Here is a 19,688-nt window from a genome sequence, read left to right on the forward strand (position 1 = left end):
CAATGACCCTAAGCATACTGCTAAAGCAACACTTGAGTGGTTTAAGGGGAAACATTTACATGTCTTGGAATGGCCTAGTCAAAGTCAATCCAATTGAGAATCTGTGGTATGACTTAAAGACTGCTGTACACCAGGAAACCCATCCAACTTGAAGGAGCTGGAGCAGTTTTGCCTTGAAGAATGGGCAAAAATCCCAGTGGCTAGATGTGCCAAGCTTATAGAGACACCCCAAGAGACTTGCAGCTGTAATTGCTGCAAAAGGTGGCTCTACAAAGTATTGACTTGGGGGGGGGGGGGGGGGGATTGTTATGCAAGTCTTCTGTTTTTTTTATCTTATTTCTTGTTTGTGTCACAATAAAAAATATTTCACATCTTCAAATTATACAACCCCCCCCCCCCCAAATCCATTTGAATTCCAGGTTGTAATGCAACAAAATAAGAAAAAGGCCAAGAGGGTGAATACTTTCGCAAGCCACTGTACACAATCCATGTCTCAATTGTCTCAAGGCTTGAAAATCCTTCTTTAACCTGTCCCCCCCCCCCTCATCTACACTGATTGAAGGGGATTTAACAAGTGATATCAATAAGGGATCATAGCTTTCACCTGGTCAGTCTTTGTCATGGAAAGAGCAATAAAGAGTTTATATTTTGTACACTCAGCCAACTAAAATGTGATGTTGACAGGATGTTGACGTCAGGTCTTTGCCCAATGCGTGTGTATGATGTGCGAGGCCCAGGGGGAGAGGCTGGTTTTCAGCCCAAAAAACCTGTAACAGCAGATTGCTGTATTGTTTTGAGCCTAAGGAGCTGTCTCTGAGGCCTATATCAAACCATGACATGAGAGTACATTCAAATGCACAAGGCAGGACCTCACATTTTCACTGCAGATGTTGCTTCTGGCAAGAGCTTACCCTACAAAACCCTCCTTTTACTCAGACATCTTCAAAAGGCAACAAATGTCTCGAGAGAACTCCAGCTGATTGTTGCGCATCAGTCAGTACTGGTGGGGGGGGGGGGGGGGGGGGGGGGTTCCTTCTGCAGAGCTTTCTGCAAAAGCCTTACTATTTTAGCTTCAGTAGATCCGAGATCTAATAACTATGATAGACACAATGGCCTTGCACTCACAATGGAGTAGGCTTGCATTAGGAAAGGAGTAGGCTAGATACAGTCTGGCTGTAGGGTAAAAAGCCCATGGACTTCATTTACTGTAACCTGATTTATTTTTTTAACTCTAACTGACTTTCACTCAAAGCAGCGGTATAGAAAATTAAGGAAATATTTGTTTAAATGGTCTGAGACTATTTGAAGGAGCCAGTCACCGTTCTCTGTGCTGTCAGACGTAAACACCTTTGATAGCGCATAAGTCCTTGAAATCAAAAGGGGCAACACAAGATAACAATGCCTCTGGTGCCCGGGACACAGATTCTAATTAATGACTGACCTCAGTGTAAAACATTCTCTCCTGTTTTGTAGGAGCATGAAGCATGGTTTGCTTTAATCATAAAGTTGAACTTCAAATAAAACAGCTCGAACATAAAACAATTCAAAATGACAAAAACAGAAAAACACCCAGACTTAAGATAGTCTAAACAGTGTCTAATTTTGTGCTGTTTCAAACAGCTGTCACCTTGGGCTGTTCAAAGAACCACTCCGTAAGGCAGTTCACTCCAGAGGCTGAGTGCCAACAGTGACTCTTCTCTCCTATTGTTGTGGGACTGTTGTAGGGCTGCTGCGTTGGGCCATACTGAGGACTGGCTGTAACTGGCTGTGCTCAACATAAAGGAGCCAAGCTGGACCATGTCTAACTTGCCTCACTCTACACCTGCTCATTACGGTAGGGTAGAACAACAGCTAAGAAATGACCAATACAAAAAAACTGCATGGATGGTAGTGAAGCAACATACAGCGCATTCGGAAAGTATTCAAACCACTATCGGTTTCCACATTTTGTTACTTACAGCCTTATTCTAAAATGTTTTAAATTGTTTATTTTCCTTAACAATCTACACACAATACCCCATAATGACAAAGCAAAAACAGTTGTTTAAAAATGAAACTGAAATGTCACATTTACATAGGTATTCAGACCCTTTGCACAGTACTTTGCTGAAGCACCTTTGGTAGCAATTACAGCCTCGAGTCTTCTTGGGTATGACACTACAAGCTTGGCACACCTGTATTTGGGGAGTTTCTCCCATTTTTCTCTGCAGATCCTCTCAAGTTCTGTCAGGTTGGATGGAGAGCGTCGCTTCACAGCTATTTCAGGTCTCTCCAGAGATGTTTGATCGAGTTCAAGTCCGGGCTCTGGCTGGGCCACTCAAGGACATTCATAGACTTGTGCCGAAGCCACTCCTGCGTTGTTTTGGCTGTGTGCTTAGGATCGTTGTTGTTAGGAGCTGTGTTTAAGGTTGTTGTCCTGTTGGAAGGTGAACCTTCGCCCCAGTCTGAGGTCCTGAGTGCTCTGGAGCAGGTTTTCATCAAGGATCTCTCTGTACTTTGCGCCATTCATCTATCCCTCGATACTGACTAGTCTCCCAGTCCATGAAAAACATCCCTACAGCTAGATGCTACCACCACCATGCTTCACCGTAGGGATGGTGCCAGGTTTCCTCCAGACGTGACGCTTAACATTCAGGCCAAAGAGTTCAATCTTGGTTTCATCAGACTAAATAATCGTATTTCTCATCGTCAGAGTCCTTTGTCCTTTACACGGAACCCAAACCGGCTGTGCGTGTGCTCTATCGTGCATACATTTATTTTGTCCCCCTACACCAAACGCGATCACGACACACAGGTTAAAATATCAAAACAAACTCTGAACCAATTACATTCATTTGGGGACAGGTCAAAAAGCATTAAACATTTATGGCAATTTAGCTAGTTAGCTTGCACTTGCTAGCTAATTTGTCCTATTTAGCTAGCTTGCACTTGCTAGTTAATTTGTCCTGGGATATAAACATTGAGTTGTTATTTTACCTGAAATGCACAAGGTCCTCTACTCCGACAATTAATCCACACATAAAACGGTCAACCGAATCCTTTCTAGTCATCTCTCCTCCTTCCAGGCTTTTTCACCTTTAAACTTATATGGTGATTGGCATCTAAACTTTCATAGTATTACCATGACAACCGGAAACACAGTTCGTCTTTCCATCACCCACGTGGGTATAACCAATGAGGAGATGGCACGTGAGTACCTGCTTCTATAAACCAATGAGGAGATGAGAGAGAGGCAGGACTTGCAGCGCGATCTGCGTCAGAAATAGAAAGGAGTTCTATTTTAGCCCTTGGCAACGCAGACACTCGTTGAAGCGCGCGAGCAGTGTGGCTGCACTAATTGAATAACAGATTTCTACATTTATTTTTCAACGGGAGCAATGTAGTCAGGGTATTAGGTGCCTTTTGGCAAACTTCAAGCAGGCTGTGCCTTTTACTGAGGAGTGGCTTCTGTCTGGCCACTCTACCATAAAGGCCTAAATGGTGGAGTGCTGCAGAGGTTCTCCCATATCCACACAGGAACTCTGGAGCTTTTTGCAAACATTTCTAAAAAACCTGTTTCTCTTCATCATGATGGGGTATTGTCTGTAGATTGATGAGGAAAAACATTAATCAATTTCAGAATAAGGCTGTAACATAAAATGTGGAAAAAATGAATGCGTAGTGAAAGTTGTAAGCTATGTTTGTGTCATGATGAATGCTCAATGACATCCTGGCATTGTGCAGATCTGTTCCATTTTTAACAGGGTTAGACGAGGCTATATATATGCACTTAAACTTGTGTACTACCGACTGAAGGATGCCAAGCCGGAATCCTGTTAAAATAGCTCTGTAATCATACTAGCGCATAGCCTAGCCTTCTGTTCAGTACAGACCTCATGTCAAAAAACAACCTGGCAGTACTGGTTAGGCCTAGAAGTTGTATGAGTGATTAGAAGAAGGTATAACTGATTGAATTGACATCCATTTCAACTCCTTTCAATAGGCCTAGGCTACATGTTTTCTAACTTGGCCCATGTCACTCATGCCTAGCTACACAGTAACCCTCTGACATCCCTATCAACCCACACGACTGCTTTGTGGAAAATTTGCTCTCGCGAGCACGACTGAAGAACTTACAATCATGCCTGACAAGGCCATTGAAAACAGTGTCTCGCTGGAAGACCTGCTTTTCACAGGTGATAACACTGAGGGTCGGATTCATTCCTTCAATTCGGTACTGCACTTCACCGAGCCCAGAACCTGGCAGAGCTAGGCCAAGCAGGTGTTGTACCGCGATTCCTTCCTCCAGGGAACAGTAGTTATAGTCATAAAGTTACGTTCCCTTTCAGCAGGTACTCTCAGTACAACACTCCATTAAGGGGAACTACAATCCAGCCCAAAGCCGACACCAACGGATACCAAATTAAACGGCCCATGGCAGACCACCAACCCGCAAGATGCGGAAGTCTTGGTTTTGCGCAAACTGCCCACTGCCTAATGACCCTCTCCTGTCCCAACTGTAAGCACACTGTGGGCCACACCGAGAGCAGTGACATCAAGTGATAAAACCTCACAAAAGTGTATGGCGATGCCCAACTCGCCTTCGCACAAATATCCCCTACAGTCAACCCTTTAAACCAGAGATGTCAAACATAAGGTATAAATATATTCATTTTTGTTTCGATTTTCCTCAGGGGAAAAAATATCTTAATCGACATTGAAATGACAAACTAAATCAAAACTGTGTAGAAATGATAACGAGCCTATATTTATAGTCTCTTCACTCTGTCCAGCTTGCTAGCAGTCATCGAAATGAAAGCTAGACAGTCAGAGGGCATTTAAAATTCTAAAAGCAATGGATAGAGGACTATTTTAACCCAATGGCGAGCGAAAATAATACATTTTAAGTGCAGCCCTCCGGACCTCGGTGAAAACGAAAGGTGTCCGTCCGGTGGTGCAAAATGAGTTTGACACCCCTTAGTTTGACACCCCTGAGTTTGACACCCCAATGTCCAAGACGCCGCCAGACCTCTGGTGGAATGGGCGAGTACAACGTTAGGTAACCTCTGCCCCTTGCGGTCATATTCCAGGGAGATAGCCTTCACAATCCAGTGGCAGAGGCGCTGCTTAGAGAGCACTCTACCAGGAGCCGGATTAGCAAAATAGACAAAATGCTGGTAGCCCAACTGGAAATCCTGGGCCTGCTCACTGTACGTGCGTAAAGCTCGTACTAGACACAAGGCATGCGACCTCTGTTGATCCTCAGATGCAAACTGAGGCGGTGAAAAGGGGAATAGCTCAAATGCTAATGACCTGTATGATATAGCCAGACTTTCGGGGCGAAGGACGCATTAAGGATGCAACGTCACCTGAGTACAGGAAGGGTGTATGGATAATGCGTGGAGATCACCCACACAGTTAGCCGAAGCCAGAAGCAGGAAGTTTATTAGGATAGGATTTACAAATCCACCAACTCCAAGGGCTCAAACGGGGCCTCACATGGAGCCTCCAAAACCCAAGTGGGCGCAACTGGTTTGGAAACCGGTCTAGACTAGAGGGCGAGTCCCCCCTCGTGACTCCTTCAACACCCCCATGACATGCTGATAGAGCAGCCATTGCCACCTTTAAAGTGGAGAATGAACGACCCTGCTCTAAAAGCTCCTGTAGAAACTTAAAATGTCTACCATTTGAACTTTAAAAAGGAATAAGTCATTTGCCACCCAGTGTGCCTGAGACAGTAAAGCCCTGCGCAACCGGCGTGGCGAACCATGGTTTACTGGACCATCAGGGAGTCACAAGACAAGCCCTCCAGACGCACACCTCCAGAGTGGACTGTACCAGTCCCCCCAGGAGGAAATTAGTAAATTAGTTTTTGTGGCCACTGGTGTGCGCCAGCGCCTCCGTTCCCAACAGAGTGCTCGAGTCCCCATCGCGAAGAACCGACAACAATGTTTGTTTTCTCGCGATGCAATAAGGTAAACCGTTGGTCTTGCCGAACACATCCCATGCCTGGGAGCCCAGGGATGTAAGCCACCCCTCCCAAAGGAGAGGGCCTCCCTAGATATGGAGCGTGCTCTGCGCAACTGTCACTCCCCCATATGACCCGGGATGCAGGATGAAACCCTGCACCCTGGAAGCAAAAGGTCTCACCACAGAGCCAGTTGACATGAAGGGGATACCTGAAGCACTTGGTTAAGTAATAAGCTGCCTCCAGGTCACTGACTATCTGCCAGTGCGGGAACGCACACATTTTAGAAAAAGACCCAGGGGGGAAAAAAACGCTACCATGGAGATTATTATACCCAACAGATCAGGTACAGGCGACAACACACTTTCTAACCTAGCTGGAAAAGGGACAGACAGTAAAAGCTGTAAAATCACATAAAAAACTGATTAAACAACATCTCACAGCACAACGCGGACTGTGAAGAGCCACACCCACACACACGCACTCTACACACACATTGTAATGTTGTGGTATTGAGGATTTTATATTGTACATTTGTAAGTTACACTGAGTGTACAAAACATTAGGAATACCTTCCTAATATGGAGTTGCACCCCCTTTTGCCCTAAGAACAGCCTCAAATGGTTGTGCATGGACTATAATGTGTCAAAAGCATTCCACAGGGATGCTGGCCCATGTTGACTGCAATGCTTCCCACAGTTGTGTCAAGTTGCCTGTATGTCCTTTGGGTGGTGGACCAGTCTTGATACACACAGGAAACTGTGAAAAAGCGTGAAAAAAAAAAGTGTGTCAAAAACCCAGCAGCGTTGCAGTTCTTGACTCAAACCGGTGCACCTGGCACCTACTTACATACCCCATTCAAAGGCACTTAAATGTTTTACCTGTCCCATTCCCCCTCTGAATGGCACACATACACAATCCATGTCTCAATTGTCTCAAGGCTTAATAACCCTTCTTAAACCTGTCTCCTCCCCTTCAACTACACTGATTTAACAGGTGACATCAATAAGGGATCATAGTTTTCACCTGGATTCACCTGGTCAGTCTTTGTCATGGGAAAGAGCAGGTAGTCCTAATGTTTGTACACCAACTGTATAATGTAATAATGTCTTATATATTGTTTATTTATGATGTAGTATGTTGTTGTGATGTCATTGTTTTAATCCTGTTTGGACCCCAGGAAGAGTAGCTGCTGCCTTGGTAGCAGCTAACGGGGATCCTAATCAATACTAAGGTGCGATACATCATCAAATCTAATTCCAACCCAGAAATGAAATGTGCTGAGACAAAAGACCAACAGCTCTTTTTGGGGTCTACTATGAACCTCGGAGAGTGTGTGGGACACCAGCATGTGTTCAGCACTGCTTGCTCCCTCGACTCGCTGCCACCGTTACCACACTCCCTGCGCGCCCGAGGCAACAAGTTCCTGCCCCTGTGGAGCGAGCCAACGCCAGGAGAGAGACCCTCCTTGTCGTCGGAGCCTGGGTCCGTAGGCATAAAGGGAATACCTGAAGCACTCGATTTAGGTGGTGAGATGCGTCCTGGCGACTGGCTAACACCCAGCGCAGGAACGCATGTGCTAGAAATAGACCCCGGGGAAAACTAGAACTAAATGTGGTGAGACGGAGGAAGACCGAGCATCGTGAGGTCATACCTCAAAGACTATGTGTGGGAAACAGCAAGGTTAAACTCAGCATTCCTTGTTCCGTCCACAACTCTGCAATCGCCATTAGATCGCCTATGAAGTCCATAACCTGCATCACCAGACCCCATAGGGACATGCCTGGCTTGACGATGAAATCCCAGACGAAAACCCAGTAAAAAATATATATATTTGGGAAGGGTGACACCTTATGGGCAGAAAGCGAGTTATCCCTTCTACATATCCAAGGTGACAAAATGTCTGGATATAGAGGGTAGAAATCCCACATCCAGTAAATGTGGAGGAGGAGCTAAGATGGAATGTCGCCTTGTTAAGACAGAGAGGAAAAGGCGAAGCGAGAGGTTTCACTCCATGGGCTTATTTCCTGCCTTTGGGACAACAACTCCCATTGTTAGGGCAGAGACATGAGCATCTCGTCATTATATAGAGATCTCTGTTCAACATCCAAAATCGGAAGGCTCTTTTCATTTCCCCTGAAAACCGGAACATCCATTTTTGGGGACCTGGCAGAGGCTAGCTTCCAGCATACATTGTGCTCACGTGAGATTGTATAGCCTGCATAGAACCTGGGCACCTTTCTGGGTACCTGGGGCTCCTGCAACGGCTGTATCTAGTTTAGCCATAACCAAATGGGGCCGCTGTTGTTTTAAATGGTGGGGAACAATAGTGACTCAGACCTGTGCCACAAGCCCCTCGCTCCGGGGGTTACCCAAGATACAGTAGATTTCCGGGGGCTGCATCCTCACAAGAGGTGCGCACACATGCCCCGCTTCCTCCACTCCCTACAACTCCAAAAATTGGATATAGGGGTGGGGTTGCCATAACACTGGGAGAAAGCTAGTAGTTTCATTTTCTGGTAGTTATGTATACTAGCCGACATTGGCCATGAGGATTTTGTCTAAGCTAAGCTAGTAGCCAGCTAGCTGGCGTTCGCCCAGTGGATTAGTAGCCAAGCCTGAGCTAGTGGAGCCTTCCTCCGATATTGAAAATCTCTGACCGTAGCACTGTGAGGTGGGACCTGTCAGTTTAGAATAACCAAGCAACTGAACGCTACGCACACTAAAGAAGAGAACTACACCAGCATTTCCACCGTTGGGAAGGCAGGAATAGCTAGTAGCACGTTTTGCAGCATTTCGCTATAGCCTAGTCTAAAAAATCTCGTAAGACTGAACCCTTAGTCAACCAATACTGAAAAGGGATGCAAGCGGTGAGAGTAGTCTCCTGCAACCGGTGACAATACACACAAGACCAGGTTGAGCAAGGGCAGCATCCGCATGCATCAAGCTGAGGCAAAAACAAGACATCTGATTTGACCAAAGCCCCAGCTCCCATCCCCGCCTCCCGCAACTCAGCATCAGCCGAGGTACAGGCATCCGGGAGAGGAAAGTCACTACCAGAAACTCAAAGCTTCCTCAAGAAGGCTACACATTTATAGCTGCATGACTGGGGACATGGTCACAAACCCATGCCTGGAAGTCAGTCTTCGTCGTGTCAGTCACATTTTTTGCCATCTAACTCATTTCTATAGCCAGGCTAAGCAACTCGAAGAATACTATACTGAACAAAAATATAAACGCAATATGCAACAATTTCAATGATTTTACTGAGTTACAGTTCATATAAGGAAATCAGTCAATGGAAATAAATTCATTAGGCCCTAATCTAAGGATGTCACATGACTGGGCAGGGGCGCACTGGGGAGCCAGGCCCAGCCAATCAAAATGAGTTTTTCCCCACAAAAGGGCTTTATTACAGACAGAAATCCTCAGTTCCATCAGCTGTCCAGGTGGCTGGTCTCAGACGATCCCGCAGGTGAAGAAGCCAGATGTGGAGGTCCTGGGCTGGCATGGTTACACGTGGTTAACCGTTGTGAGGCCAGTTGGATGTACTACCAAATTCTCTAAAATGACGTTGAAGGTGGTTTAAAGTAGAGAAATTAACATTCAATTCCCTAGCAACAGCTCTGGTGAACATTCCAAGTCAGCATGTCAATTGCACATTCCCTCAAAACATCTGTGGCATTGTGTTGTGTGACAAAACTGCACATTTTAGAGTGGCCTTTTATTGCCCCTAGCACAAGGTTCACCTGTACAATCATGCTGTTTAATCAGCTTCTTGATATGCCACACCTGTCAGCAAAGGAGAAATACTCACTAACAGTTGCGTTTATATTTTTGTTCAGTATAATTGGTTTGTAGGAGGGAAAAAACAAAAACAAAATACAAACTCTAGCACACAAGTTTGACAGTCTCGATTTCCAATGTTTGTTTCAAGATAGCAGCGTGAATCGTTCTACTCAGCTCAATGTGAAGACCTGAAGAATAAGAAATTAATCCGAGACTCAGTGTTATCACCTGTGGAAGGCAGGGCTTCCAGCGAGGCTTGAGTTTCATTGGCCTTGTCAGGCGTGATCGTACGTTCTTCAGTCGAGCTTGCGAGAGTGCAACTCCCTATTGTGAGGTGTTGTACCGAAAGTGCAGACTGAAAGAGAACCCAAACGTTTTCGACCTGACACTCCTTGCACACAGCCAAAGGCTGGTTCCCACACAACCAGCCGATTCTATGCCAGCAGAGGGAGCGAGGCCGAAGCCTTCAAGCTCTGCTGCCTGCCTGCAGTGTATGCTTTAAAAAGCCCATTGCACACCACAGCAGCCTAAGACTTGTGATGGGTTGGACTGGCCAATGTGGTGCGAGCTGGATCACTAAGCCTACTACTTCTCTCCATTAACAGTTTTGTGTTCCTCTGCGCGACGGCTAATTAGTCCGGGAGCATCCTGGAGTTCTGACACCACGTCGACTGTTTGCCTCTCAATGAATCCCCTGAACGACCCAGCAGAAGCAGCCCAGGTCAGAAGCATCCCCAGACTAAGCGCTATGGGACGGAGCTGGCCTCTGGACCTGAGGAAGGGACGGCCACTAGCCTAGCTGCCTGCCATTCTAGCGTTAGTGCCAGGCTCTGCGGCACAGAGAAGAGCCATTTATTTGACTCTTTTAATGAAGAGTCAGCATGAAAAATGCAAAGAATGCTGGCTATTAATGTATTTATTCTTTACCACTGTTTGCATTTCTTTTCTCAAAAGATATAGGCCTACTGAGTGGGCAAGGAGAAAGGTACGTTAAAATGGCAAATATACTCTAACCAGAGCAAGCTGACAATTTTTCAAACTGTGGCCCGTTTACCAAAACGTTAAAAATAAATGTACAGTATCTCAGGGTAAAATAACAAGAAAAGTTAATGGTACTTTGGCTTCCTTTAAACAAAGCAGTTTATATACACAGTAATCTTCGCTATTGAGAAGTCCAGCTACGACAAAAGCTAAACCCTCAGCCCCCATATGGTATTCAAGCAAGTCCCAATAACTGCCTCAAACTTCTCTGCCTCCCTCACAAGCCTGTGTATACAGCAAAGCCTAAATTAAGATCCATCACTGTTTTAACATGGTGAACAGCGAGATTAACAAAATGATGTTACCAAACTTTGCATCTGCACAGTTATTCTTCCAGTAAATGTGTTTTTGTAAAATGTTCCGTGTAAATTGTTAAAAGTAGTGAATAGAATTTTAAGTGAAAAATGGGGTCCTTTACTGTGGAATTGCCCTTTCGAAAAACAGGAAAACACCTCTAGTCTAGTGCAACCCATCTCTTTGATTATTTCCCATGTTGAAACAGCCAACGCTAATGTCATGGGTGCTATGGAAACCACACGAGAGCTTACAGACATGCTCCTGAGCAAAAGAGACGACTAGCCTAAATGCCAAACTCACTTAGACCGACTGTTTTCCACCTCTGTGTTCGATGAAAAATGGAAACGTCCACATTTCTGATGAAAACAGAGCCTTAGTGTGTAATGAGCTGTCTTCATCATGCTTACCAAAAAACAGAGGGGCTTAGACAGTGATCAATGGAGGGACGTTCAGTATGACAGTTTACTACACAACGCAATAAACTACAGAAATGTACGCAACTACAGCAAGGGGACATTGCAGAGTGTTGAGGCCTACAGTTAAGAACAAATGAAAGCAGCGCAATTGAAGTTGAAGTCACCCATGCAAGAACATCGGGCTGTAATTTTATGAAGTAGTTAACGCAACTGTTGACTCATTTTCATATTCGCTTGGTTTGTCCTATTGGGTTCAAAGGCCTTGTGTTTGACACCTGCACTAGCCTATTATCTACATTATGACTGACTTGTGATCTTTGCCCATGCTAGTTTGATTGTATTGAGATTTATTTTTGTATTTCTTTAACCTTTATTTAACTAGGCAAGTCAGTTTAAGAACAAATTCTTATTTACAATGACGGCCTACCCTTCATTGTAAAATAAGCATGACAGCTAGAATACATTGAGTATGATTAAAACTGAGCGTTTGTAAAAATTTAAAAAAATTGTCATAGGCCTTAATGCACACGAAAATATATTTTTTTACTGCGACAAAGTATTACCTACAAAGAACGAGTTAGGCTACCTGGTAAAAACAGCCCTTCGAGCAAAAAAGTGTTAATGGAAATGAAATGACAGTCCTGCTACTTAATCAAATCTACATAGAAGATAATGGAAGTAGGGCTGGCACAATTATTGTATAATTAACCATTAATTATGGACAATAACCGTGAAAACGTTATTTTGCTTCATAATCGTCTTAATACATTCCTTTAAGAAGAAGGGAATTTCAACTTTATATTCAATTACATATACACTACATTACCAAAGGTATGTGGACACCTGCTTGTCGAACATCCCATTCCATAATCATGGGCATTAATATGGAGTTGGTCCCCTCTTTGCTGCACTAACAGCCTCAGCTCTTCTGGGAAGGCTTTCCACTAAATGTTGGAACATTGCTGCAGGGACGTGCTTCCATTCAGCCACAAGAGCATTGGTGAGGTTGGGCACTGATGTTGAGCGATTAAGCCTGGCTCACAGCTGGTGTTCCAATTCTTCACAAATGTGTTCAATGGGGTTGAGTTTAGAGCTCTGTGCAGGCCAGTCAAGTTCTTCCACACTGATCTCGAAAAACCATTTCTGTATTAACCTCGCTTTGTGCACGGGGGACATTGTCATGTAGAAACAGGAAAGGGCCTTCCCCAAACTGTTGCCACAAAGTTGGAAGCACAGAATGGTCTAGAAAGTCACTGTATGCTGTACCGTTAAGATTTCCCTTCACTGGAACTAAGGGGTCTTGCCCAAACCATGAAAAACAGCCCCAGATCATTATTCCTCCTCCACCAAACTTTACAGTTGGCATTATGCATTCGGGGAGGTAGCGTTCTCCTGGCATCCGCCAAACCCAGATTAATCCGTTGGAATGCCAGATGATGACGCGTGGTTCATCACTCCAGTGAAAGCATTTCCACTGCTACAGAGTCTAATGGCGGCAAGTTTTACACCACTCCAGCCGACACTTGGCATTGCGCATGATGATTTTAGGCTTGTGTACGGCAGCTCAGCCATGGAAACCCATTTCATGAAGCTCCCGCGAACAATTATTGTGCTATCTTTTGCTTCTAGAGGCAGTTTGGAACTCGGTAGTGAGTGTTGCAACCGAGGACAGACTATTCAGCACTTGGTGGTCACATTCTATGAACTTGTGTGGCCTACCACTTCGCGGCTGAGCCATTGTTGCTCCTAGACGTTTCCACTTCATAATAACAGCACTTACAGTTGACCGGGGCAGCTCTAGTAGAGCAGAAATTTGAAGAACTGACTTGTTGGAAAGGTGGCATCCTATGACGGTGCCACGTTGAAAGTCACTGTGCGCTTCAGTAAGGCCATTCTACAGACAATGTTTGTCTACGGAGATCGCATGGCTGTGTGCTCGATTTTATACACCTGTCAGCAAAGGGTGTGGCTGAAATAGCTGAATCCACTAATTTGAAGGTGTCCACATACTTTGTATATATAGCGTAGTTTACACAATAGAAGTTGTCATTTCTTTTCTTTTTCTTTTCTTTTTTTACATGAAGTGGGAAATGTTAGTAGTCATTTTAAGAGGAGAACGGCACAGTAAAGAGAAGCTTCATTTCCAAAAGTTAGAAACGGTTAAAACCATACTTGTTTTAGACAGGGGTATCACCAAAGCTGTGTTGTATTCATTTGGTATGTTGCAGCTAATATTGAAAGACGCATTATGATGCACTACAATTTTTTTTAAATAATGACCAAAAAAATAAACAATTATGACAAACACGGGGCCATTTATCGTTACCAAAAATGGCATAATCGTAACAGCCCTAAAAGGAAGTTCACATTATACTATCTTCTCTCCATGGTCAAGGTCGCATTTGAAAAACGTTGCCTTATCTTGGCAGAGGCCTTACATTCAAATGATGTCTAGTTTAAATATCAGCCATAGCTCTAGGGATTATTTGAGTCCCCTACAGCAGCTGTATCAATGGAAGCCAATTTGCTTTGTAAGGGGAAACGGATAGGCTTAGTAGAATCAGCCTGGAGCAAACGTAGACTTCTCCAGGCAAAGGCTACCTGAAAGTGCACTAACTCTGTTCTCAATGTCTATTCTTATGATTACAGTACAAGTGCATATAAAGTCCACTATTCCACCTGCGTAATAACAACCAAATTCCCCTACTATGTAATTACAAAGCAATTAGTCTATTTATAAGCCTACGTAACAACATGTTACAATGTTGTTACTATGGTAATTACAGTGTTACTACACAGTCAATTGTGACCTCAAACAGAATAAACCTGTAATGAGGTGCATCACATAGCCTAAAAAAAAGCACAGCTGTCTGCTGATCATGGACATGTTGTTTTGGGTTGAACATTACAGGGTCTGTGGAGAAGTCAATGCTTTCATTTAGTCAAATCCCTCCCAACCTTGTTAAATCCACCTGGTTTCTTAATGTAGGAGCTGGCGGGGCCTTCGCAGCAGTGGTCCCCTTTTGCAGTCAAAAAGCAACATGACCTAGAAAATGTAACATTAACCTATTCAAAACAGTTCTGTAGGAATGAGGTTTGGGCACTAGGCCTAATACATAATCACAGCATATTGGCTTTATGCGTGGCTTGCCAATATTGTTCTTCTCACATTTCAAAACTCGAGCTTTGATGACAAAATAGATCAGTTCGTGTAGCACTTGCGAGGCACAGCTGAGCATAAATTGAAATTATTTGCTTTTTTGTTTTACTGAACTGATCTTACCTGCATCTGATGGTCATGGTAATTTCAAGACAACTAGGAACTCAGAAAATTAATGAATTCCGAGTTGGATGACCGTTTCTTTCCGAGTTCCCAGTAGTCTTGAACGCACTGAAGTCGGAAGTCAGAGATTTCCGAGTTCCCAGTTGTTTTGAACAGAAAATTAGTCGGAGTGGAGGGAGGAAGCAGCATAGGATCCACCTCTCACGGTCCCTGCCCTCTCCTTTTCTACGGTGAGACTTTCCAGAGAAGGGACACAGTCTTCCACCTGATGGCGAAACTCAAGTCGTGCTGCATATGCCTCATGCACAAATTCATGTTGTCCTATGACACCAACGTGAGAATGCTATTCATTTACTACAGCTCAGCGTTCAACACCATAGTTGCCCACAAAGCTCATCTCTAAGCTAAGGATCCTGGGACTAAACACCTCCCTCTGCAACTGGATCCTGGACTTCCTGATGGCCCGCCCAAAGGTGGTGAGGGTAGGTAGCAACACATCTGCCACGCTGATCCTCAACACTGGAGCCACTCAGGGGTGCGTGCTCAGTCCCCTCCTGTACTCCTTGTTCACCCACGACTGCATGGCCAGGCACGACTCCCAACACCATCAGACGACACAACAGTGGTAGGCCTGATCACCCGACAACGCCTATAGGGAGGTCAGAGACCTGGCGGGTGGTGCCAGAATAACAACCTATGCCTCAACGTAACCAAGACTAAGAGATCATTGTGGACTACAGAAAAGGAGGACCGAGCTTGAGAGCTTCAAGTTCCTTGGTGTCCACATCACCAACAAACTAGAATGGTCCAAACACACCAAGAAAGTCGTGAAGAGGGCACGACAAAGCCTATTCCCCTCAGGAAACTGAAAAGATTTGGCATGTGTCCTCAGATCTTCAAAAGGTTCTACAGCTGCAGCATCGAGAGGTTGACAGTGCTGAATAAAAACTTCAACATAAACTCACTCATAAAACCAGAATCTCTTTGCTGTATTCTTTGACAGTCTCTCTCTGGTCATGGTTTTAAAAGTTATGAAATGTCAAGTAGGCTAGTATAAAATGTTGCTGTGGCCAGGGTCGTGGAAGCTGTAGGCGCGGTGATTTGAGCTATCCGATTGGACAGCGCAGTAGGCACACTTCATTTGGCCACAGCTCTCCCAGTTCGCCAGGTAGGCAGAGTTTTTCTCTGAATCAAGTGCACCTACCGCCAACAGTGCAAAAAAGAAAGAAAAAGAGAGCACTAACCAGTAGCATTGGTTTTTCTACAGAAATGTTTGGTGATCGACTAGGAATGCCCTGAAGATCAACCATGGTGACCACTGCTCTAGATCCCTAAGGATCAGACTAAGAGGGAGCTCTTATGTAAACATGTTGTAATTAAAATCACCTCTACGGCTAAAAAGAACCATTTGGACAAGGAACTTTTAAGGCAAAAGCTATTTAAAATTCTCTAAATATAGGACTAATATACCCGGACAATATAGCATCGCAGTTTGAAAGGGATATTTCCTCAAATAATTTCATTACATACAGGCCATCCTGTTTATTATAGAAATAGACTGTTTTACATAGGCCCAATCTATGGAGATTGGAATGATTTTTTGAGTTGGCAAAGAAAGAAATGAGCAGCCATATCATCCAACCCGTGATACCATCAGCCTGCTGCACATACTTATCAACCAGTGAGTGTATGTATGGTGGTATTGATCAATGATAGTCGTGCTGCATATGCCCAATACATCTTTGCAATCACTAGCCTTGCAGGTTAAAGTGACACACCAGGTTACCAGATTCACACGCTCACCGAGGCATAGGGGGAGCCACCAGCCAACGGGCATGGCTGACATGCAACAAGGTTTAAATCGCATTAAATATAGCTACGTGCTGTGATTAAGACGCTAAACTCGCCTAATGTCGCACGGTTCGCTTCCTGCCAAGAGTAAAGACATCCTACTGGCAGAGGGAGGGAGTTTTGCTGACATGCCAACCATGCTGAAGAACATTCTAGCTGGAACTCCCTCAATGTCACATCCATCCCTCTTCAGTGAGCGTCAGTCCCAGCACTGATTACTCCTGGTGCCACCAGACCCACTCTGTTGTTTAAGCCAGTGCATATGTAGCATTTACTAATAGGATCCATTTCCAATGTGACTCATTAGGCCATCAATGACCTACACCTTTACGGAGGGAAAATAAATATGGGTAATGAGCATGCTGGGAAAAGCTAACAGACCATTAACTGTTACTATGAACTTAATGATGCGGCATCCTCAGAGTAGCGCCTTAAGGCAGTTAAATTCCGTTCCTCTGTCCTACTTTGTTCGGCCTGTTAAGTTTGAAAAGTAGGTATTCGAGCCAGGCAGATCATGAGAAGCAGCCAGGTGATCCTAAAAGCAGACGGGATTAGGCAGTGTGCGTCAACCCTGTCTCTGTCCCAAATGACACCCTTTTCCATATAAAGTCCACTACCTATGGGCTCTGGTCAAGCAAATACAGTGCCATTTGGGATGCGACTGATCTCTAGACAGAAGTCTGCTCCCTGCCTCCCTCTCCTCCAACACAGAATGGGATTCATCTGGCCAGGACACGCAGCAATTACGCCCCAACTAGAACACTGTGACAAGCATTAGTTACTCCCACGGGAAAAAAAAAAACTTGCTCCATTAGGTAATAACAGGCAAAATGGCTTGGGCCAGCACAGTCAGCAAACAGAGTAACAGACTATACCCCAAGGCAGAGAAAAGGGGGAAACACAGAATGAAACAGGTAACAGTTATTTCCTCTTTTAACCATTCCTTCTGACAAGTACAGTTGCAGGATCGCTGAAGTCACATGGCACTGCATGACCTTCTTAGTAGGTCTGTGTTAGACTAAGTGTGTTGCAGGCGCCCAGGTCCCACAACAGAGCCGCCTACCCTCAGTTGAGTGGAGTATTAGGTCTGACTACAATAACGTCTGACCCACATTTACACAACCTCACAAAACCGGGCCTTACAGTCATGAGCCCCCCCCCCCCCCCCCCCCCCCCCCCCCCCCCCCCCCCCCCCCATGTGCCTTGACTGGAGGGCTGTACTGTAAAGTGCCCCTGAAGCAGCAACACATAGCACAGAAATGCACAATTGTCATCGCATTTGAACACAGAATAGTTGAACAGGTTGTCGTGCATGCTATGTAATGCAAAACATAGGATGATGATGATTTAAGGCCATGATTTAGGATACTGAAACATTGAGAAGGTGTATTAGTCATGTAGGCTGTATCTTATCTTTTAAAAAAAAGACAGAACATGGGGATGATTTCAATAAAGTAGCTAACTTGCTCATTTTGTCTTGACAGCTGTGCAGGTGGTTCTTTGAGTAAACACAGGTTGGCCACACATCACATTTACAGAAGCATGCTGTGTAGGTAAATAGCCTAGGTGTATACAGGCTGAACAAACATTCTCTGACTAAACACAACGAATGTCACACACAGAAAGGCATTTTCGAATTTGCCAGACTACCGTTTGGTCCATGTATGGGGCAAACAGCTAACTACTCAAATGTCTGAGGTTATATTGACATGCTGATCGTATAAGGGAGCAAACTTGCCGAGGTCAGTTGCCTTCACTGGCTACCTGTATAACTTCACCCGTTAAAATAAAGGAAATGTCTAAACTGCTAAGACTCTTTGAATGTTGACCATGTAGTTCTCTACATAACAACTACATGTGATTGTCTGTTGCAGTCGGATCCATGTAAAAACATGTCAAGAAAGAAAAACAAAACAATGACTGCCATACTTATCAGCTAGCGTTAACACTAACCTAACATGGCATGCGTAAAAAGACTAAACAAAAAAACACAAACTTGTATGTTTGTGAAATGCCCCCTCGAAGTCGAACTCAATCAACACAAAAGATGAACGAGCTCGAGTTGGGAGAATGCTGCGCTAGTTACTGTTAGCGGTTGTGCGGTGCCAAGCGCAAATGAGGCATGGCGCAAGACAAAGAATGGGAAACTCAGTGTTCGATAAGAAAGTACAGTGAACATACCAAAACGATTGCGAATCTCTCCTCCAATTCACCTGGCTCCGGCATCGGCAGTTTCAAAGGCATGTTGTGTCCCCTGAAATCAGTTTGTTGGTCCATACTCCCTGCGTTCCCCATGTTTCTGATTTATTTGAGCTGGATCACAACTACCGTCCACACCTTCCTCCTCGACTTCAGAAATCACAGAAAGTCTACGACCCCCCCAAAAAATAAATATATATATATATCTGCACGGTTGCTTGTTGTTTGCTAATTTTCCCGTTTTATCCCAGCCTCACCGCTTCAACATGAAACACACGTGAGGAAATGTGCACATGGTTCCAATGAGTCGAGTCCTCGTGAAGCATTATGGAATATGGGACTTGCTGGAAACTTGACTCGGAGCAACAACCGCGCAATCTCTAGAACCAAAGATAACTCCTATCCATATCTTGCACAATTTCTGCTCCACTCCCAGTTAGATGTAATGACGATGTGCATGATTCAGGTTTAGCAATCCCCGTATGTGTAGCTAGCTAAATCTCCCCATTGATGACTAACTAATACAGTTGAGTCCTGTCGACTCTACACGCCGCATTCACAATCACATCTCTACACGTTGGAGTAACGAGCTCTTTCAGACAAGCCTACTACTTGGGCGTGCCATAAGCCGCACAATGTTTTGTATGATTGCATGCTGGTATATGCAGTCTACTCATGGTGTATAACACGTGCATAACAACCTTATTTACTTAGTCCACAACCTTTATTACAATCGTAGTCCAGTATTTAAATCCCATATCCCAAAGAATTAGGAAAGGCCTAATTAGAAGTCCTCCTTTAGAACCATTATACAGTGCACTCAGAAAGTATTCAGACCCCTTGACTTTTTCCACATTTTGTTAAG

The 19,688-nt window shown here is 44.5% G+C and overlaps 1 protein-coding gene across 11 annotated transcripts in view; it reads right to left on the minus strand.

Moving 5' to 3' along the window:
* Positions 1-19,419, minus strand: part of fmnl2a (formin-like 2a) — an 89,757-nt gene extending 70,338 nt beyond the window's left edge. For 6 of the 11 annotated variants that reach the window (XR_005038796.1, XM_036958907.1, XM_036958899.1 and 3 more), the window contains exon 1: positions 18,806-19,418. Coding sequence is in view for 10 of the 11 variants with exons in the window: in XM_036958907.1 (XP_036814802.1) it covers positions 18,806-18,919 (114 nt within the window). In the remaining variant the exon portion in view is untranslated. Of the gene's footprint in view, positions 1-18,805 lie in introns of all 11 variants that reach the window. The other 5 variants (XM_036958905.1, XM_036958906.1, XM_036958902.1 and 2 more) reach the window with 2 other exon arrangements.
* Between the last annotated feature and the right edge of the window lie 269 nt (positions 19,420-19,688).

This window comes from Oncorhynchus mykiss, chromosome 22 (assembly GCF_013265735.2).
Source record: "Oncorhynchus mykiss isolate Arlee chromosome 22, USDA_OmykA_1.1, whole genome shotgun sequence".
Classification (NCBI taxonomy): Eukaryota; Metazoa; Chordata; class Actinopteri; order Salmoniformes; family Salmonidae; genus Oncorhynchus; species Oncorhynchus mykiss.